This window comes from Callorhinus ursinus, unplaced genomic scaffold (genome assembly GCF_003265705.2).
Source record: "Callorhinus ursinus isolate GAN/ISIS: 27379988/994484 unplaced genomic scaffold, GSC_fseal_2.0 scaffold4, whole genome shotgun sequence".
Taxonomy (NCBI): Eukaryota; Metazoa; Chordata; class Mammalia; order Carnivora; family Otariidae; genus Callorhinus; species Callorhinus ursinus.
The window spans coordinates 81669683-81693028 of record NW_027397066.1 but is presented as its reverse complement, the minus strand read 5'-3'; the positions used below and the strand labels follow the sequence as shown (position 1 = coordinate 81693028).

The 23346-nt window shown below is 36.3% G+C and overlaps 1 protein-coding gene across 3 annotated transcripts in view; it reads right to left on the bottom strand.

Moving 5' to 3' along the window:
• MTTP (microsomal triglyceride transfer protein) overlaps window positions 1-23346 on the bottom strand; it is a 58200-nt gene that overhangs the window by 20127 nt on the left and 14727 nt on the right. For 2 of the 3 annotated variants that reach the window (XM_073892012.1, XM_025873498.2), the window contains 9 exons: window positions 19923-20110; window positions 18486-18629; window positions 12268-12375; window positions 10956-11072; window positions 10386-10525; window positions 8457-8607; window positions 6175-6332; window positions 2506-2674; window positions 1582-1689 (listed from right to left, as the gene is read on the bottom strand). In XM_073892012.1, coding sequence (XP_073748113.1) covers window positions 1582-1689; window positions 2506-2674; window positions 6175-6332; window positions 8457-8607; window positions 10386-10525; window positions 10956-11072; window positions 12268-12375; window positions 18486-18629 — 1095 coding nt within the window. In that variant the 5' untranslated portion in view covers window positions 19923-20110. The remainder of the gene's footprint in view (window positions 1-1581; window positions 1690-2505; window positions 2675-6174; window positions 6333-8456; window positions 8608-10385; window positions 10526-10955; window positions 11073-12267; window positions 12376-18485; window positions 18630-19922; window positions 20111-23346) is intronic. The other variant, XM_073892013.1, reaches the window with a different exon arrangement.

Genomic DNA, 23346 nt, shown 5'->3' with positions numbered 1-23346 from the left:
TCTTCACCTAAAAAGCTCTTCTAGACAAAGCTTAAATATTACTATTTTGGTGAAACCTTCTCTAGCACCCCCAAACAGAATAGTTTGCTATATATTCTGTATTCTCAAAACACTTTGTTTATATTTCAATATTATTTTTTGTTTGTATTTGATAAATGGACTGGGAGTTCTTTGAGGATGGTAGAATATTTTATGCATCTTTATATTAGGGATTAACATCACCCTTAGAACAGAGCAGATACTTATTAAATTCTGAATGGATGTTTTCATATATGAATTTTGTCTTTAGTCAAGATATTTGATATATGATTACTGAAGTAAATCAGCTATTCAAATAATCATGGAAATTGAAAAAATATAAGAAGTCATAGTTCTTTGATGTCATAGAAATAATACAAATTTGATCTCTGCCAGAACTCACTAGGCTGATGTTCAAACACTTTCAAAGCCATTTTTTTTTTTTTTTTTTTTTTTTAGTAATCTTTTTCATACTTAGGTTACTTTCTAGTTTGGGTTGTCTCTTTTGGCACTCTTTCAAGAATGTTCTCCCTATTATTTTTAAAAGCAAGCACTCAGCAAGCAAAATAATATAGTGATGTCTTTTTTGAGAGAGAAGAAAAATGCTGACTACAGGCTGACTGTATAATAAATGTGGACCAAAAAAAGACTTTTTATATATTCAGCATCTTTAATCTATTTGCATTATAGAAAGATAGGCTGTGTTGGATATTAATCCATTTGGATTTTCTATAACTAGTTAAGCTTACAAAGTGAGGTTTTGGTTTTTTATGAGAAAGATGTTAAAATTAATAGTCCAGTCAGACAAATGGAGAAGCTTTGAGCAAATGAAATTAAAAACAAAATGTAAAGCTCTGGGTAATCAGAAGTAACAAAATTCCCTCCATCAAAACTCAAAACTGCAAACCACACTTATTTATTCCCCAGGGCACTTCAGTCAGTTAAACATCTGACTCTTGGTTTCTGCACAGGTCATGATCTCAGGGTTGTGAGACCAAGCCCTGTGTAGTGCTCCATGCTTGGCATGGAGTCTGCTTGGGATTCTCTCCCCCTCTCCCTTTGCCATTCCCACTCATACTCTTTCTCTCCTTGTCTCTCTCTAAAATAAATAAATAAACCTTTTTAAAAAAGTTCTCCTCTAAGAGATAGCCCTGGAGTCTAATATTTTTCTAAGAAAAAGAACTATATCATACATGCCATTGAAAGCCACATATGAAATGGGCATTCAATAAATATATATCAGTGAAGGATTAATAGACTATTCACTCTTTAGCAAGTATTTGTTGAACATTATCTATGCATCAGCAATTATTTTAAGCAATTGGTGTTAACAAGACAAAGATCCATTTCTTCATGGAGGTTATATTTCAGTGGGAAACAGAAATAAGCATAAATGTCATGAATAACTGAATTATAAAGTATGTTAGATGACAATAATTGCTATGAAATAGGGAAAGTGGAGTAGGGTAAGGGAGATCAGGAGTGCCAGTGATAGGCAGCTCAGTGAGTATGACATAGAATGATCTGGAACTATATAATACATGAGATTGGATTTGCACTTACTTTGAGTTTGCAGCCTTCATTCTGACACAGCTTTCTGACGAGGGCCCCAATGATGATCATAACAGTTTCTCTGATGTCATTGCTCCCAAAGGAACCTTTGAACTTACTCTATTAACCAAACAGAGATAAAATAGGTTATCAAAACATTTAAACATTTCAAAGGGACATTTTTAGAAATGTTTTTTTAAGATGCAACATAACCTATGTCTAAGGAAAATGTTTTTATGTTCCTAGATAGCAAATTGAAAATTTTGATTTGGGGACACTTACAAATTCACTTTCTAACTTTAAATTGAAGAATTAATAGAATCTCTCCTCTCCAGGTCTTCTTAACATGGGTCTATGAACTCCTGAGGGGTTTATGGATTGGGTTCACTGAGTCAGTAAAACAAAAAAATAGTCTGTAAAATTTTGCATATGGGTGAAGAGGAGCTTCATTGATTTATCAGGTCCTCAAATGGTCTCATTTTCCAAAAAGATTATGAGTTATTCCACTAGATCATAAGTGGATAAGTACACATTTTGTTTTTAAATCTTGGATCCAAGAGAAGTCTAACTTTTGTTTCCACTGTAAATTTTTTAATATTGGAGGAATTGTATCTCTTCAATGCATTGTATATTAGATGCCATGAAGACTTTTGAAGTCAAAACAAATCTTTTAAAAATCAATTTCTGAAGCATAACCAAGATTCATCTCTGAAATTTTGTTCTATGTCAAATTGTATGATAGGTGAATATAATCTTTAAATTTCCTTACAATACAGTTTATGTTACTTTAGAGGAAGTGCAAAGAAGACACTATGTGAAACAGTTTACTACAAATAATGGATTAATGGATAGAAAATAATCCAATTACTGCCTAGATTCTTAATGAGCTTTTTAGTAGCTGAGAGCCTTTATTTTCCCAGTGTTCATTTGACTTACAATGAGGGCTCTTAGGAGTTCTTCATCGGGATGGGAGGCAAATCCACAGGCATAGAGAAACCTCTCCTGGAGGGTAATGCTACTGTCACTTTTGAAATCCAAAAAGTCCAAAATGGCATCTAATGAGTCTGAAGTCTGAGCAGAGGTGACAGCATCCACCAGTTGAGGTCTACAAAAAAGGGAGAGTCATGGATATCAGTTTAAGGAATTATTTAAATCTCTACCATTCACAGGCTCTCCATTGATTTGAGTTTCCTAAAGTGAAATTTTTTATATAAACAAACAAAAAATGAAGAACTTCCTCAAAAAGACCCCCCATTTTATTTTAAACCTCTCCTTTAATGCCTCTCTCTCTAATTCAATGTATACTCAGAATATACAAACTAATTTTACTGTAATAGCCTAAGCCAAACATAATTTGGAAATTTGTACGTCAAAATTATACTGGCAAAATTATAAAATAGGTTCAAATTCTTTTCTCTATGAGTAATACATCACAGTTATGGTCTCAAATACTGATTCTCTTTTATCTAATTAGCTTTGCAAATGTACACATTTCTCAAATGCCTAATTTAACTCAGGCAGTATTATTTAAAGAAAAGATGGGAAATCCTTTTAACTTTAATTTATATCTGAGGGAGAAGATGTTGTTTTTTCTAAAAATAAAAACATGGTATAGTTACCATGTTCATGTTCAATGTTCACCCATAATGGCTATGTGTGGACAGAGCAGAACTCCTAATTCTAATTACGTACAGCAGTCATCAGGAATCTGGTTGAGTCTGGGATGGTAAAATTTCTGAAATTAGTTGTCATTCTAATGAATATATTATGTATGTAAGTTTATTCCACATTGTATAAACATACCATACATGTGTTTAGTGCTTTATACTTTAAAAAAAAAGACACACTTGTACTCTATCATTTTGTTCCTAACAAAAACCTAGTAGTAAATGAAGCAGAGACTGAGAGAGAATACTTATTAGGTGCCTATTATGCAAGTACTACACCAAAAATTTTAGGTGTGCAACTTCTCTTTTGCTTTCATTTCTTTGCCTGTAAGATGGGGCTAAAAATAGTGGTTACCTTAGAATTGTTGGGAGGATTAGATTACATAATCTATGTAGAGCACTTAGAACACTCAATAAATATAGGATGTATTAATACAATTACTTCATTTAATCCATGAAACATCTCTGTCAGTTAAATGCTAATATTCCCCCTTATGTATGAGGAAACAGACTCAGATGTTCAAATAGCTGGGGTTGGAACTCAGGTTTTTCTGACTCTGGTATCCATATTTTAAATACGTTAGTATTTCTCAAAGTGTTTTTTTCCATGTGATTCTAGTCCTATGAAATGATGTAAGGAAAGGGATCTTCAAGATTATTTAAGTTTGGAAAATGTTTAAGGAAACTTATATGTAATAATTTATGATTGAAGATGTTGAAAATTTCTGCAACCAAGAAAACTCTTTGATTTGGTTTCACCCAGCATTTTTCCAACTCAGTTGCTCACAGAATTCTTTCCTCTTGGCATACTTGTTAGTATTCTGCAAATTACAGGATACACACAATGGACACTTTGGGAAATGTTACATTCCACCACCATGTCTTCCACTATGCTATAATAAATAGAAGGAATTATTCTCCATATTTTACAGATGTTGAAAGTGAAGCTTGGAGAGGCTAAACGTAAACAATTTGCTCAAAGGTTGTACGCTGTTGGAGGTCAAAATTAAAAACCAGGTCTTCCAGGGCGCCTGGGTGGCTCAGCAGGTTAGGTGTTGACTCTTGATTTTGGTTCAGGTCATGATCTCAGGGTCCTGGGAACAAGCCCTGTGTGGGGCTCGCTGCCCAGCAGGGTGTCTGCTTGAGACTCTCTCCCTCTGCCCCTTCCCCGCTCTCTAATAAATAAATCTTTAAAAAAAACTAGGTCTTCTGATTTTAATGCATCCTAGTATCCTTTCTATTACACTATGCTATATGTGGGTTACACATTATATGGTATAATATTACATAAACACAAGTATCCCCTGCTTTTCCAAAGTTTGTGTTAGGCTACTGTGCTTTTATAAAAGACCTACATTAGTATCTGTTTTTAGTAACCAAAAGAAATCTGAAGAGGATTTTTGCTTTTACCAAAAAAAAAAAAGGTTAAAAGCAGAATAGCATTCAACATGTTTTGTAGCAAGCCCGATACAGAGGCATTGTGCACCCTGAGCAGCGATTGTGGCCCCACCAAGCCCCTTCCCAGGGAACTACACTCAGCATCTCAGCATCAGGCCACCATAGCTTAGAACTGTGTCTATAAGCATCTGGGTTTTATCTTGATTTATTTTGTGTATCCATTTGCAAGATGTGTCCTAAGGTATCAGTAAAACCTAAGAGAGGTTATTTTTTTGGTCTGGAAATGCTTAAAAAATTTCCATGTAAATTAATGGTAATTCTTTGCTTTACACCATTTCAGGTTACAAAAGGTTTCATAGGAGGCTCTACTTTTGGGTAGCAGGAGAAACCTGTAATCTGATTTAGAAAATACATCATGAAATTATCCAAATAATTACTACCTTAAGGCTTTTAGGAGACAAATAAGGTTAAAGTTTAATTCAATCTCCATTCTAAACTAATAGCCAATTTTTAAACTTTTCTTGTCAGTATCTTTGCTTTTCCTATGAAGACAAATCACCCTACAAATATATCTTAAAGTTCGATGATTAAAACAGGAGTCTGAGAATCTCTAACTTTGTGTATCTTTCAACTTCTGGTTTAAATATTTATTTTTTGAAGAAAGCAACCAACTCTGGTTAGTCATATGGAATTCCTATCAATTTTAAAAATGTCCTCAAGGCAAGTAAGTAAATATAATAAAGAATAAATACACTTCTTGAAAAAAAGCTCAATTCTCTTCTTGGAGAATTGAGTCCTTTGAACTCAGTGACTATGGCTACTGGTACTGTGTGTGTGTGTGTGTGTGTGTGTGTGTGTGTGTGTGTGTTGGCCAATTTCCATTTTTTATTATGTTAATGGCTAGTTTTGACTGTCAAATTAATTGAACCACTTTCTGTATCATTAGGGCAATTAATATTATACAGCTGAATTTGTATTTACAAATTCTATATTACAGACAAAAACCACTTGTATTTACAGAGTAAATCTGAGAATTAAGTCAACTCTCTTTATTGTGCATGTCAATGAATCACACTTTCAGCAAACATTCAAATAACGCACAGATTTCTTTTGACTATTTACCTTAGTTCTCAATTTTCTATATAAAAAAATGGCTTTGATGGGTATGATCACTGGATCTTTAATAAAATTACATTTTTCAATTGAAAAGTCATACTCCTTTTTTGTTTTTATAATCCAACTCTAGAATCTTTTCAAATGTAAATAAATAGGTCCACGCCAATTCAGACCTGATTTAAACTCATAACACTCAAAAAATGTTCATTCTGAGTCGCTGCTAAAACTTTGTTTTAGCACATTTCTGGTCAAGTAATTGTTAAATTACTGTATTGTGGTGTAACTCTTTGATGAAAATACAAAAACAGCACAATAATTGATTTGGAAGTTGGGCATTTGGTTAAAAGGTGTCTTTCTTAGTAAGAAACCAGTAACCCAGAAATGCTTTTCTACAGACAACCCCACACCAGATTGGGGAACTTACAACACTTCCTTGTTTTCAGCCTTGAGGATTTGGAGGATCTCTTCTCTCTTTGCCGTCCGGAGGTGCTGAATGAAGGCCAGGAAGCTTCTGACAGCCTCAGCCTTGGAGAGCTGGTCAGGCTGCAGGTGTTTTCTGGTTGACTGCCAGTGCTCTGAGAGCTGCAAAGAAACAGGAGTGCAAGCTCACACCCTATTCGGGATTCTGGACATCTGCATTGTCAAGGGATGTTCTCCCCAGAAAGAAATCTTGCCTTGTAACTGACAAGCAAAAGAAGCTTGTTGTATCTTACCTCCATATCCCTGATTGCCTCCTGCCCCTCTCACATTCCTGTGACTCTCAGAGACAAATCTAGAGACCTGCTGACCCTGTGTGCGATTCCTCTGCAGGAGGACCATTTTTGTCTGTTAGTACTTAGCTCCAAAGAACCGAGGCTTCTGGGCCTATAAGGTCATTCGTTACACTAAAGGAATTATACCTAAGGCCAGGCTTTGACTACCATCCTGCAAGTGTGCAGAATTTTCGCTGACAGCAGATGTTGGAAGGGGAAAAAAAGTAAAACTGCTGAATAATTGTGTCAGGTTTCTTACGTACTGGGACCTCACTGAAAATCAGTTTTTGTAATAACTTGAGCTCCCTATTCTATCTCTTTATTTTATTGTTTTTATGACATGCAATGTTTAACTATGCTGAGGTCTGAATTGTTCATTACTTACATGTTAAGTAGAGTAGTATTTAGATAAAGGTAATTCTCATACTATTGTTATTCTATTTTGATTTTAACAATAGTAAATAATTCTAATTAATGACATATTCTGGCCTTGAAATATGTTAAATAACTGATATTTCCTAGTTTACCACTTCTACCCCTAGTTGTAAATTATGTGTTTAATCCCATTAGTGACCTCCAGCAGTCTAAGAGGTCTGGGGTAACCAGTATGCTACAAATATTTAAATTATTCACTCCTTCTAATAAGCAATAGACACATATTTTTTCTTTTTCAAATCCTCTTTTGGTTATCTAATCTTAAGAGGATATTCCAGAGCAAAATTCCAGCTATTCTTAGCTAAAGATCTACTGGGTCATTTCTGAGGGCAGAGAGCACACCAGTGTGAATTCAGATTTTTTTTCTTTAAAGGGTTGCAATGGTGACAGTGTACTGAAATTGCAAAAGCAATTCCTCAAAGACATAAACCCTTCCTACAATAATGAAGAAGTAATTATCAAAAATCTAAAATGGCTTATAATTTTTAATAACCATGGGGGAGAGAAATTAATAGTTCACAGCATTAAAAAAGATGATTGGTTTCATCAGTCACTTTCCTAAATAATTTCCACCTTCATATGACACATTAGAAAATTACACTGGAACATTAACTGTTATATGGAAGAAAAACAAATAAAAAATAAGATTTGAGAATGATGATTCTCTCTTTCTTTTTGTTTTTCCCATAGTTCAATTTGATAAATATGAGAAATTAGCAAGGACTTAATGTCTTGTACTTTAAGCAAATTATGATATTATATCTTGATAATTCTACTTCTCTGAACACCAAGGGAACAGCATCTTCTGGTAGCTACCAACGGAGCATGAAGCCAGGGGTTTGCTCTCCTGACAAGAGGCTAACTATTAGGAAGTGCTAGACCCTAAGGTCCTATCTATAGTCATCATCACAACTGACTCATGAGATAAATGAAATTTCTCTTTGTTGGACTTAAAATGTTATGATGATCTACATTTTGCCTTGAAGGTGTGCTATCTCATTTCTGCCGGTAATTGTAGGGGAGTTGGGGTGTGGTAAAGAAGTGTTTCCTAATTTAGCAGAGAGCTTGGTATCCTTTTTTAGTCCTGACAGCAATACTCAGAACACTGAGCTCAGTAAAACATTTCATCTGAGGACATACTGCTACTCAGTAGTAGAACTTTCAGGATTCAGATCCCTGTCCATGCTCTTGACACTACATGCTTTCCCCGAACTTCATTAGACCCTTTATCCCCCACTGTATTCTAGGTACTACTATTCAGAAGTTGCCCTTAAGTCATAATATTTTTAATTTGAAATGAGTGGATAGTAATTATTTGTTAATTATTGTTGGATTACACCTCATCTTGTGTGCATATTGTTAAATACTAGTGCCATTAGAATTCAGTGGTGACTGGTAGCTCTTTATAAACTTTCTTCAAAGAATTAACTGAAGCTTCCATTGGAGACAAAAGGAAAATTGAATTTTAAGCCATGATAATTCCCCTATCTGACCACACAATGCAGCTGTTCACACTCACAGAAGGGCATCCTTTACACTCGCTCTGGAAGTCCTGTCCCACAATGGGAAGGGCCCTGTACTCCGAATCAACTGCTTTAATTATGGCTGCAACCTGCTTTCCAGGTATCAGTCTTGGGCCTGCTTCAGTGGTCTTCAGCTCTAATTTCTGCCTGCACAACCAAGGAAGAGAAATATCACATTAGCAGCTTTGAGTGAACAAGCTACTGATTGCTATTCTTTTGGCAAATCAGATACTAATTTATGCATACTATGTAAGTCCATGTCTTTCAAACTGCAATATCTCAGTAGCAGAAACCTCAAGATAATTATGAAATCTTTCTGGAACAACAATTTTACTCAAAGCTTTGGAAATAAAAGTCTGGATTTAAGAGAATATAAGGAAGAAAACTTGCCCGGATGCTGAAGAAGATTATGTGATGTCACTTCTTTTAAATTTAGCCCTGCTTTCTGAAAATATCATCCATACAACCACTTATTAACTAAGACAATTAAGAAAAATCTTATTTACTGAAAATGGCTTCCACGATATTTTTGCCTGAAATGCTCTTTCAGAACCTGGTCTCTCTCCCATCAAGAGGTAGAGTCTGCATCCCTATCCTTGATCCTGGGCAGGACTCTCTGATTTTCCCCAACTAAGAGAGGGAGAATGGAAGGAAACTACTTGACTTCTAAGGCTAAATCTTAAAAAGAAATTCAGCTTTCATCTGGAATGTGAGCAGCACATGTCCCTTTGGAGACTTGAGTTGCCAAGTACAAAGCCTGGCTCCCTGAAGCCACCATTCTGAAAGGCCACATGTTGATAAAGAGAAATGCTTGGGGAGCCTCAGTAGTTTGAGTCTTCCCAGTCCAGATAACAAATAGGTGAGGGAGCAACCTTTGAACCAGCTCTGGTCAGTGACTGCCACTGCAGAACAGACACCAAACAAGGGAGTGCCTCGCTGAGCCAAGGCAAGACCCAGAGTTCTGACAAAATAATAAAATGACTGCTGCTTTTTGCACTACTAAATTGGGAGTGGTTTGCTGTAGGGCAGTGGAAACCTGATAGACCTGATAATTTAAAATATTTATTTTATATGAAAATATATGAAAACAATATGGTGCAAAGTAAAATGCAAAATTCTATCCAGATGAGACTTCAAAAAAAATTTCAAGCATTTATAGTTTGAGGCACTTCTCCCAAGCCTTTGCATCCACTGCCCCCTGATATTAGAGCTACTTGAGAGAAAGCATTTGACAAGCGATGGCATAAGGTAGAATACATTTAATGCTAGGAAATCTTCTAAATTAAAATCTGAAAATAACATATACTCTTAGATTTGAAAGTTCTAGTTCTTAAGCCCCTGAGAACTTCTGACCAGAGAAATTTTCTCACACTGAAATAATGGGCTTGAATATGGTATTATTAATCAAAAATATAAAAATCCTGTCGTATCACTTTACTATGGAACTTTTTATGTGTTTCTTAAAAACAATAACAACTTTTTATGTGTTTCTTAACAACAACAACATGAACAACAACAACAGAAATCTCAAGGAGAAAACATGCAAATGCCACCACTTTTTAACCTTACCATTGGAAAGATCTGACAGAGAAATTAGAAAATAAACTAGAATGAATCAAGTAGTTTGCTTTTTTAAAATGTAAATCTATTCAGTAAATGATTGATATAATTTTAAATGAAATTCTATTAAAAACAGTATTTAATATATTCCATATATTATTGTAGATGATGTGAAAACTAAAGGTGAACAAGATATAATCACAGTTTTCAAGAAACTAATAGTCAAACTAAGGAAGCACTATATATATGTAATATATATATAAAACATACATACATTTAACATTTCTAACGTGTATATTTAAAAATCAAATATAATAATATATCAAAGAATAGGAAAGAAAATTTAAATTTCATCATTATCTTACTTTGATACTATATTGCCTGCAATGGTTTGTAGGGAATTCATCCGAAAAGCATGTGTCTCTTCTGCGAACACAGCTATAACAAAGCTGTCTTCTATCTTATAGGTAGTGACAGATGTGGCTTTTGAAGTGACACCCAAGACCTAAATAAATAAATACATAAATAAATAAATATTTGGAGTTGTAACAATCAGCTTTTTATCTTTGAATCAAGTCAAATAGCAAACTCTCTTCTAATCTTCTAAAGAGCTTCCTCTTTTTTTAAAATTTTATTTTGTTATGTTAAGCACTGTACATTACATCATTAGTTCTTGATGTAAAGTTCCATGATTCATTGTTTGCGTATAACACCCAGTGCTCAAGAGCTTCCTCTTAATACCTTCCCTTCACCACCCAAACTTATAACATATGAAAATAAACCTTTTTCATTTGGTATTTTGTGAAATAATACCCTAAACTAAAAATTATAAATGTTCCCAAATTATATTGTTACCTTATTCTTCTATTATTTTAAATTAATCTCTACAAAATGTAATTACTTGGATGCCTTAAAGAGGGTGATATCAATCATACCTGATTTGAGGTTGTAAATCCAGACCTCTCTATTTTGCATGAATCCAAGGCCTTAATTTTGGTCACTTTGTCCTGATGAGCCTGGTATGTCACCTTACAATCCCCAGAGATATCTACCTAAAAAGAAAAGTAAAAATACAGCTTTTGGGGTTGTCACATGGACCGTTTAAATTCCAGTGGGAAGCAGCCTGAAAATTGGAGTTCCCAATATTGCCGTGGGGGACTGCTTTTTTGTCCAGGCTGACAAGACAGAAGGATAGGAAGAATTCAGTGTTTCCTGAAGCATGTGGATTCTTTTCCATCCTCTTTTGTTGAGTCTTATCAGCACCTTCTATTGCCCCAGTAAAAATAAAGGATTTCCTACTTCTCTCTAACATCTAGTAAGAATTGGACAAATGGCCTGGTCATAATCAAAACCTCTGGTAAGTGGATAATTATGAAGGGGATCTGACTTTTAATGCTGTATCTAGATATGAGTATGTGTGTGCACGTGCTCTTTGACTAGCTGAATATAATTAGAAATCCTTAAAAACTTGTGGGATTAATTCAACTCATTATAAGTCACATTAACAATTTGAGTGTGGGCAAATGTATACCAGTACAGATTGTTTAGCTTCTCTGAGCCTTCCCTTGGGTCTCGACCAGCACCACACGTAGCCTTTATTCTAGTAAACTACTCAATACTCCCTTGGCCCAGCCCTGCCAATTAGATTTTCTCACCCACTCATGGGTTGGCTGAATTCAGAACAGGTAACTCAGACTCAGCTCTGCCTTTGGCTCAAAGTGTGATACTGGGGGAGCCACTTAACCTCTCTAGTTTAATCTCAGCTTCTTCATCTGTAAAATGAAGGGGGTTGGTATAGACCACTGGTTCCCCAAACTGACAATATGTCCAAACTATCTGAGAAAACTTACAATACAGATGCTCAGGTCCTCCCTGATCTACTGAATCAGAACCTCTGCAGGGAATCCATATCTTAAATAAGGTCCCCATGGGATAGTGATGTACAGTGATGCCACTGAAATGCTCCCCAACGTTTTCTCCATCTCTATCATTTAGTCATTCCGTAAGGCTCCTTAATATAATGGATTCTAATTTCCTTCATCCTGTATTTGAGTACAAATTGGGGTAAATGGCAATTTGTTTCACATGTAAGTGAGACTTAACCATGCTACTCACCTTTTCTGAGCATTACCATAGTAGGTAACTTTTTTACTGAATTTCTACAAATTTCTATTTGTATTGCTCCATATGAGCAATTTTGGTAACTATTGACAAATGATATTCTGGATCCTTAATATTAATAAGTACCTCGTTGGTCGTTCCAGAGCTTAACTGCATCTGAAATAGGCTAGCCAGGCCTCTCTTAAGATTTTCTATGGCCACTGGCTCATTTGGATATGAGTAGAACTCTTTGACCTAGGGGGAAAAAAAGACAAACATATATGAAGCAAAAATGCATCATTTATCAATTTGGTTAAATAATTAGCAGGAAAGATCAGATTTTCACCCCTATCAATCTGGGACACAGAGATCTGTTACTCCAAAGCTGGGATTTCTTTTTTTATGAAAAGATGTTATTTAAGTTCCTAAGAAGCTAGACCATGAAAATATAAAATTCTGGGAGACAGATAATTAAGGCTCTGAACATGATGGACATAGCCTAGGGAAGGAAAAAGGGCACCGATTTAGACTGGGATTTCTGTGAAAGCAAGGATTGCCCAAGGAAGAGAGATCGGGAATATTTTCTTTGAACATATCAATATGTTCCCTACCTGTAACTCTGCCTGAAACAAAAATGAACCAATGTTTAAAATAACAAAGGGGCGGGGCGCCTGGGTGGCTCAGTCAGTTAAGCGACTGCTTTCGGCTCAGGTCATGATCCTGGGGTCCTGGGATCGAGCCCCGCATCAGGCTCCTTGCTCTGCGGGGAGCCTGCTTCTCCCTCTCCTCCCCACTTGTGCTGTCTCTCACTATCTCTGTCTCTCTCTCTCAAATAAATAAATAAAATCTAAAAAGAAAAAAAAATAAAATAAAATAACAAAGGGGGCGGCTGGGTGGCTCAGTTGGTTAAGCAACTGCCTTCGGCTCAGGTCATGATCCTGGAGTCCCGGGATCGAGTCCCATATCGGGCTCCCTGCTCAGCAGGGGGGTCTGCTTCTCCCTCTGACCCTCTTCCCTCTCGTGCTCTCTGTTTCTTATTCTCTCTCTCAAATAAATAAAATCTTTAAAAATAAAATAAAATAAAAAATAAAATAACAAAGAAATCAGTTATTGGAAGAGAATGGCAATTACCATACTTGACACTCGTGAGCTTAGCACAACCTCTAAGGGCTATGACATGGTCATAATGCCCATGGACAAAATTCCACAGGGGTGACTTTCTCTGGCCCTCCAGAGCATTCATGTTGACTCTGGATATAAGGAGATAGAGATGGTTGGAGGATTTGAGGTTGAGATTGCTACCATTGCATGGCCTGCCACAGGCGCTGCTTTGAGTCCCTTCAGAAGGCAGGAAATGAGGTTGAAATGAGGAGGATGACTGTGACTTGTCTGTAATAGTCAATGGCCTAGCTTTGTTTTATCCTTGATATTTATAGGCCCAGGGGTGATAACAATGTCTCATACCACTTTGAAAATTTAGGTCATGTTTAAGAAACAAGAATAAAAATACAAAGAGAATTTTCTGGAAAGTCTGTCACTTTTCACCCTGTATTAACTCCAAACACCTCACACAATTTAGAAGCAGAGGATGGATATGGCTTCCTTGTAAAAATCCCCAAGATCTATGGTAATTATAGCTGAGCATTCCTACTGGAAATATCCAACCATGATTTCTCAAGCTTGAAACCAACCATGATTTCTCAAGCAAAACAGAAAGCTCAGTAATCATGCAATGAATTCAGTTAATACCAATCTGAACAATTCAACCTATAGGAAAATTCTCTCATACCTTAGAAGAGAATATTTTGCCTGAATTAGCCAAACAAGTGCCTCAAATCTCTATCTGTATTTTCTACGTATACTCTGCCTAGTGACAAATTTACTAGGTACTTTATCCAGCAATCAATTTTAGTCATTATACTGAACGAACTTATAAAAGTTGGAATTGTGTTTTTCCAGGTTAAAAAGGAACTGGAATGGTGACCTCAGCATCTGAAAATCCATAGTATCATATTCTCAAACAAATCACCGGCAATTTCTCAGATCCAAGGTTGAGTTTCTGATGTTCTATTTTGTAAACTGGGTCTTCTTTCCTTTTCAGAATTACAGTGTAACTTCCTTTTCAAATTTCTGGGAGGTATCTCCAGATACCATGATTGCTAAAGGTTCATGAGTGGATCGTTTAAACCCAGACACGGCCAGAAGGACTGGCAGTATGTATAGCCTATGGCCTGAGTCTTAAGTACTTCAGAAAGCAAAGAGGAGCCATTAAATGGTGAAAATACTTGTACAGTCATCAGTATCCTCACTTTCCTTCCAGGCTATAAACTGTGCCTTAAGTATTTATATAAAGTTTCACTTAAAATTTCAGGAAACCTAGTTCTCTGATTTAATCTTTGGACTACAGAAAAGATTAAATGCTCTTTTATCAATGGCCCATGTCTACGGATCAAGCTTTGATCTTGACTGCTAGATCTCTGCTAGATCTCTAAGAAAATGGTGTTAGCAACTTTTTTCCCCTAACAGATTGAACAATGTAAACTGGAAGACAAAAAGAGATTTTTTTTTTATTCTTCTATTAATTTTTATTGTTTCCCTAAAACTAGAAAAATGGACAAATCTGTCTTTCCTCACGTGTATGACTGCTATCTTTGGGGCCTAAATACTGTTCTTTTAGTGCAGACCAATGAGATTCAAAGTAAAGACAGCTCTGGTATCCATATTAGCTAAATGTCAAAACTGTTAAAATTGAGTAGGTTCTCGATAATTAAAAAAATAATAAGTCAGAACTTTGCAGTTCAATCCATGTGGCTGTCACAGCAATAATCTTAAATTCATTATTTTACAACAGGAACCAAGTAAGTTTTATTACATTTAGGCCATAAAGCTGATTTACTTCATTCAGTTCTGAAATGAAATCTGAATATCTGAGAGCACAGGACTCTTATCTAAATTCACAGTGCCACAGCTTCTGGAAAGCAACAGGGACGCCAGCCAGTTACAAACTAAGTCTTAAACCCAAGGAAACTAGAGGAAGATGGGTGAGTTGTGGAGAAGGCGATGCAGTGCCTCTTGCTGTCAAATTTTGAGGGCCAATTTTGCCTTGGAATCAGTAGGGATTCATATTTCTTCCTTAGGAAAAAAAATGCATCTATACATCCCCTTAATTTATACATTCTTTAAGAATAAGAGAAAGTAAAATTCCATTAACTGGCCCAAACAGCAAAAATAAAAAGAATCCCAGCAAACAGACTAATCATTTTATTTAATCTACTTAGCTGGAGCTATGTCTCTAAATATATCTTTGATATATATATCTAACAGAGTATAGCTAGGCAATGACACATTGGAAAACAGACAAGAGAAGATATATATGAAGAATTGAAGGTTTTCAAGGTGTCATATTTCTCATGGAGGTTCAGCGTGTGTAAAGGAGCCATACTGCCAGATTCAGAGAACAAATCAATGCCTAGAAACAACACAAAATAAAGCACCAGCTCAGCAGCCATGTGGTTAATTTAATCAATACTGACAGTGAAAACCAGAAATGGAAATCTGATAATTATCCAGTTAATTGGATTAGCATTTCAGGCCCAAAAAAGAATCCATGCATCTTTTGCTTGTCAGTGTTAATCAACTTAACCAGGAAACTGTCATGTTTCCAACTTCACTTATGATTTGTAGACAAAACTAGAGCCATGCCCAAACACCTATGTAGGGAAGATGAGTGGGCATGGAAAAAAGATGATGTGCAATAAATATTCATCTGAGTGTTTTAATGGGCTCTCTTTTATAATGTAAATATAGGAGCTTCAAACAGGGGCTCGGGAAGGACAAAAAAACACACACTGCTGAGCATCCTTGAAATCACAGAAATTTCAGGGGGTAAAACTTAATTTGAGCCTGGGGTAGAACATACTTTAAAAAAAAAAAACTGCTGATCAGCAGTTCAGCCTTTCCTTTCATAATTCCTCTCATAGTAAACTGAAGTGATCATTTAAATAATGATCTTTCTGACAGTGATGTGGCTGAAAATTCCACATGGCTTCTTAGTCTCCAGGGTCATATTTTTTTTTTCCAACGAGTCCTTTATCATATCATTGATAGATACCACAGCGCACTTTAACCTGAGGCTATTGTAAATCATTACAATCACAGCTCGTATAGAATTGGCATGTTGGAGTCACTGAAATAATGATGTGGCAGCTCCATCCCAGCCTTTGAACACTGAGGGCACCGAGTCCTTTTGTGTGTGTAACAAAAGACTTTGTACTCAACTGCTACCCAAGGGGCTATAAAATGGTAGGTTGTCATTAAGATTATAAACGCAACTAATATTTTACAGGCTCAAGTGTCTTTCCACATTGGAAGGCCAGAGAGGAAAAAGACAGTATTTCATGTTGTTGTGCCATATGAAAATCAAGTGAGTTAATAGATACATTGAAGGGTGAAATAGGAATATTAAAAGTCGACCAAAGAGGTGATACTTCCCCAAATCATTACAGCTGGAAGACAGTATAATGTAGAGGTTTCCAACCTAGCCTCTGAAATTAGAGCTTCTATTTTAATACCACCTCCACCACTTGCCAGTTGTGTGACCCTAGGCAAATTTCTTTACTGCTCTTAACTTTGGTTTCCTCATCTATTACAAGATGCTTCCCAGAGCAGTCCTGAGGATAGAAGAGATAATTCATGTAATGCCTTCAGCCTCTGGTGCACAATAAGTGCTCAGTCTGATTTAGCTATTATTAAGCAAACAATAACCAAAGCCACTTTCAAAGTTCAACTCATTTTAGCCCCAGGTATCCTTATATGCTCATTCCTTTAGTTTGCAAACATTCATTGAGTCCCCACTATGAGCAAGGCACTGAATATACAGAGTTAAAGACACAATTGCTGCTCATGAGCTCACTCTGAATACTGACTGCAGACAAAGAGAGAATTTCAACATACTGTGATAAACACCAAATAGAAACAAGCCTAGGAGAATATGGAGTTTGGGAGAATGCAGGGAAAGTCTTCTGGAACACCAGGAAAGTCTTCTGGAACACCAGGTCAGTCGGTTCTGGGTACTTTGGGGAGGAAGGGAGTGGAAGGGCATGAAGGAGAGAGGGAGGGCCTGGAATATAAAGAGGTATGGGAATTTTCTCTACCGAAACCCATAATCTAGTAATGAACGCAAATGACCAAAAGGATAGTGATAAGGGTCCATGAGTGAGCTACAACGTGCTAAGAGAGTTTTAAAGAGGGGTGGTTATTTCTAACTGGTTGGAAGGACATAAACTTTATAAAAGAAAGGGCCTGTGAGCAAAGCCTGAGGCATGCTAAGTATTTTGACAAGGAGAAGAGAGGCATTCTTGAGATGGGGATTCATATTTGATTGTAGAAGTAACAACACAAGAATCCCTTTTTAGTACTTTCTATAAAAATGCACAGCATTATTAGCAATACATCACATGTCTGAAATATATAATTTAAAGTATTTGCTTTCACCTTTATTTTGAATCTAGATAATTTTAATCTAGAGACATTTTGGAGATGTGTAGCATTTTAGCTCTAATGATCTCTTATTGTTTTTCTACTTTAGTACCTAAAATTGAGCATCTTTACAGATACATTTTTATGTATGTCAATATAATCTCTATGCTTTTCATAAGCCCACATATGTAATGCCTAGTAATTCACTGATCACAATTGTGTCTCAATTCCAAACATATTTAGACCATTTTAATAGACTATAATAAAATCATAAGTAATGCACACTTATAGAATTCTCTGAGCAAACTTTCAAATGGTTATTATAGTGTTCATTCTTTACTTTGGTATACAAAATGCTTTTGAAAGTCATAGTTTTTAAATAAGCTCTAAGTGCTTTTTAAAAAAAATCAATTCTACCTTAGGAATGCCATGCCCTTTCAAAAGCTTTTGTACATTAGCCAGATACTGATATTCTCATTAGTTAATATCATTAATCTAAGTTAGATCATTTTAATCTCATAATTTGTCTACTTTCCTGAATGATGTACACAATCACCTGTGATGACCTAGTGTGTTACAATATCTTTCTGATCCTTCCTAATTTAATAATATACCTTTTAAGAATGCCTCTAAATAAACAAATACTTGATTCTACTATAAAGATTTTCATAAAAATGAGAAACAAATGGCTAAAAAATATGTTAATTCAATGCCTTGATTTACTTCTGAAGTATTTAATTTGCAATCTCTACTTATTAGTTCTTGAAAAAGCTCCATGTACTATGAAAGTAATGATATCATGATTACCTCAAAATAATAACTACTGAAGGGAAGAAAAATCTGAAGTAGGAGAAAAAAGATGTAGGACCCCCAAAAATCACTTTTACCTTTCCATGGACTAGATGAAGGAGCACAGGTCTTTGTAAAGCTTCCAAGTTTTCTTTTCTTATGATTTTGGGTGGGTTTTTTCCTTTGAAAATGCTCTTCTCTCCTCTCTGCTCATTCACATTTTCAACATTTACATCTTGCATCTGGAATCATGGAAAGAAACCTGTTAGAAAAACTTGCTATATCTATTTTATCACAGTCTCTTAGAAAATAAAATGGTAAAGCAATAAGCAGGGTTGTCCATAATGTTTTCTGTTGTTTTTCAATTCATGATTCATAGGACTTAGCCATTAACTTTAAAAGAATGGAGAAGGTATCCAAAAATTGGGTTTTTGAATTGGGTAAAAATACTGATTCTTAAAGAAATCTGTGAATTCAGGTTTACAATAATTATGACTGGAAGGTGGCTCTTTTTTGTCAGTCACTCTCCTTGTTCATGTTGACTGTTGCTGTCTGCCTGGTCTCTTCACTTTCTTTACCATTTTTTTGAAAGGAATCCTAACCCACTGTACTTCACTTACATACACAAAGTTAAAAGTGAACAGTCTGGTTACTGAATAAGGAAGTACCTAATGGTTTCCATAGAGTACTTTACTGTTCTATTGAGAAATAGCTCAGAGAGGTGGATGATGAAGTTCTGATCCAACTTAGAAGACACAAGAGCTATGAGAGACATCCAAAGAAGCAAAGATCACTTGGTACACCTCATTATAAAGTTTATCAACAACTCTTATCAGTTGTAAGGGAACAGATAGATCTTGGTCCTGTGTACCTGTTTCACACTAACATGTGGAAGAATAACTGACTTTACTAGAGAAATCTATTGCCTTTAGGCCCTTGAAAGCAAATATGGAATCACCATATATTAAAACTGAAAGTTCAAGGCCTCAAAGGCCAACTAATTTGACCTCCTTTCTCAACACATAAATCTAAATTATCATAACTGACCAAACACTGCCATTCAGGACACAGCACCTGGTTCTTACCTCAGGAAGAACACAGAATAGGTTCATTCTTTCATTGGTAATTCTATTTGTTATATGGAAGAACTCAGAAAAATTGAGACCTCCCAATTTATCTCTTCTTTTAGCTAGAGTGGTCTTAATTGTTTTTCAAATGACATGGATTCTAGACTTCTTACACCTAGAACATCTCAAATGAATTCTAGTTTAATGTGCCCATTAATCCAAAACATAGAACTGAACATCATGCTACAGTTACTCACCAGCATATGCCTTCTTTTGCTTGTTTCAACAACTTGGAAAGACCAGATCACTTTTGATTAGCAAAAACTTCAAAACTGCAGATCTACATATTTTAGTGATAGATAACAAACTAAATGGATATATAACGAAGAGCACAAAAGCATTGAATGATACACTTCACAAAGACTTTGCTGACATCCAATCTTTGCATCTCTGGTAGAAGATACCTACTGTGATTTGGATCACTTGGTCATCGTCGCCATCAGGGTTCCTCCAGAGTAAGATGACGTCCACATTAGATGAAATTCGGTAGCCTACACTGTCTTGTTGTTTTCCTTTGCCCCGATCAAGAAAAACTTCAGTGGAATATGTGAGTTTGTACAGCCGGTCATTGTTTAATGAGAGACCAGTTGTGTGACCTGCATAAAGATTGTGACACAAATCAAGTCTCAGTTGTAAGGCACCTGTCAGGCCAGGGACTGTGCTTTCTTGCTATCAAAGCATTCCTCATCTAGCACAGTGGTGCCTAGTGGGAGCTTAGTAATATTTGCTAAATGAAAGATGGTTCTGTTCTCCATCTGCTGAAATTATAGACTTGAACAGCAATAAGAACTAACAAACAAATAAGCTTCCATTTTAGAAAACTTTTGTTTGTATCCCTAATCAATAATCAGAGTATCTAAATATTGCCCTGGTTGAACCATAGAACATATTTTAAGGAAATGTCATCATATTGCTTTTAATTATATGAATATGATTTCTCTTCTCCCCCCAGCTTTACTGAAGTATAATGGATATGATTTCAAGTAAGTGTTAGCCAGGAATTGCTTTACAAAATTAATAAAAACCATTTGTAATTAAGATATCATTTCAGTACAACAGATCAATGCCAAGGTAATTTTAGGGGTTAGAGGGCAATCCCTTAAATTGGATATTTAAAGACTATCCCCTGCAATGTAATTTACTCTTAATTATAGTAAATATGTTACAGTTTATTTAACATAGTAAACTTTTAGCACAAAGGTACATTTCAAGGCTACACATATGTAAATTTAAATATGCTGTTCCTGAATAAAATAATGTTTTACTACATAAAATCTTAGTACAGGCTTTAATATGGCAGGGCCAGTTTAATGTCAAATAGTATAGTGAGCCAAAATAATTAATATATGGAGCAGTTCACACACTCTCTAATTCAGCTTAACTTAACCCAAAGAAATGGGAAGGAGGGGGTAGGTACCTAATGGGGTAGGCACCATTATTAGTCTCCTTTTATAGATAAGGAAAGGGCAGGGCATAGAGATTATACGTTTTACCCAAGGTTACCCAGACAGTTAGTGATAGAGCCAGGACTTGAACCCAAGCTGTCTGGCTCTAGAGACCATGCTCTTCCTTTACTATACACACCTAAACCTTTAGGTTGAACTCTTTTCCATTCCTAGGGAGAGAGTTAGGGATTCACTCATACATTTAGCAAGGATATACTCGGCACCTACTGGGTGGTAGGCACTTTTCTAGGCTCTGGGTTTATACCAGTTAATAAGCAGACAACATATCTGCCTTTGTGGAGTTTACACTTGAATGAGGAGGGGATGGGCAATAAAAAATATACTAGCACATTACAAAGTGTTAGAAATGCTGATGAAGAAAAATGAAACAAGAAAGGGAATGGGAGTGCTGAGGGAAGACCTTCCTGAGAAGGTAATATTCTGGGCAAAAGCTATTTAGGCTATCCGCATGGACATCTGTGGGAGGAGCTCTCCCCTCCCCTCTATCCTCACACTTTTACCTTCCCTCCAACCGCCTCCCACCGCCCCCACACACAGAGGTAATAGCAAGTTTAAAGGATCCCCACACTTTTACCTTCCCCTCCAACCTCCCCCCCCACCCCTCCCACACATAGAGGTAATAGCAAGTTTAAAAGCCGTGGGGGGAGCCCAGTGTAGGTGTAATGGAGGAAGAGCAGGGAGGCCAAAGAGGCAGGAATTAAGTGAAAGACACTACAAAAGATGAGGTCAAATAGGTACCTACGGGTGACAGGGAGATTTGCAGGGACATGACTTAGAATTTGAGTGAGATGGGAAGCCCCTGGAAAGTTTTGGATGGTGAAGTTATATGTTCTGACAAACCTTCAAAGAAAGGAGATAAGGAGACAAGAAATAGGAATCCAGAAAAGCCAGGAGAAGGAAGTGCGGGTATCTAAGAGTATACATACAAAAACAGACTGTGTCCAAGCACCAAATCAGGCAGAACCTCAGGTATAAGATACAGAAGACAGAAAAAGTCAGAAAAAACCTTGAAGGAGATAAAGTCTGTGACTATCTCTTGCCTCCCCTACTTCCACCTCTTCTACATTTTAACTGGGGACATGGCTACAAATTCAAACATTGGTTTTCCGGCCAGGACAGACATTCTGGCCAGAGAGGCCTTCTTTTTATGATGCCTATTGAATTCCACAGAGGGCATAAAGGAAATACATGTCTTATCTAATCCTCACAGCAATTCTGAAAGGTAAGCATTATATGACAAGCTGAGAAAAGCTGACTCTGCTTTCAACGCAACATAGCAGATAGAATGCAGAATTTGATGTTTAAATTACTGAGATCCAAGTTTTGTGGACTACACAAAGATGTCTTCTGGTTAAAATAACTACAAAAAGTTTGTAGGAAGGTAGCCTCTCTTAAATTCCAAAGATTTCCAAAGATTCATGTTGATCATTTTTTCCTTACTTTTACTTTACCAGTCAAAAGAATGTGAAAACAGACAGTATATTATAGATCAGTTCTTGACTGTGATTTGGAAGTGATAAAGCATCGGAAAAAATAGGCCTCATTCTAGATCTTTCTCCTACCTTTTTTTTTTTTTTTGACAGAGAGAGAGAGAGAGAGGGAGTGGGGAAAGGCAGAAGAAGAGGGAGAGAGAGCATCTTAAGCAGGCTCTACACCCAGTGCAGAGCCCAACATGGAGTTTGATCTCACGACCCTGAGATCGTAACCTAAGCCAAAACCAAGAGTTGGCAGATGCTTAACCAACTGAACCACGCACGCACCCCTTTCCTACCTCTTTTAGATTAAAAGAGGTAGGAGATTAAAACCTAAAAGGATTCAAATAAGTGGACTGCTGTAATTTTGTTCCTGTTATCCTTTCCTCTTTGATAAGTATTTCTGTTTATGTTATTCAGAGATCTGGCAACACTGTGCAATGGGAGCATATCCTATTTATACTGTTAACTTATTTCTTTCTTAGGATAGTGTGCTATAGAGTATGCAAAATGGCATTTTTTTGAAACTGAGGTTAGATAAAACCTCTTCAACGTGCCCCCTTCAAATGCATTTAAAAATTTTAAGTGACTTAAAAGCAACAAAACTCTCAGTTTTGAACCTGTTAAGAAATATCTTATTGACTTATTTCACTCAGCATAACACCCTCCACTTCCATCCACGTCATTGCAATAAGTCAATCAGAGAAAGACATGTATCATATGACCTCACTGATATGAGGAATTCTTAATCTCAGGAAAGAAACTGAGGGTTGCTGGAGTGGTGGGTGGTGGGAGGGATGGGGTGGCTGGGTGACAGACATTGGGGAGGGTATGTGCTATGGTGAGTGCTGTGAATTGTGCAAGACTGTTGAATCACAGATGTGTACTTCTGAA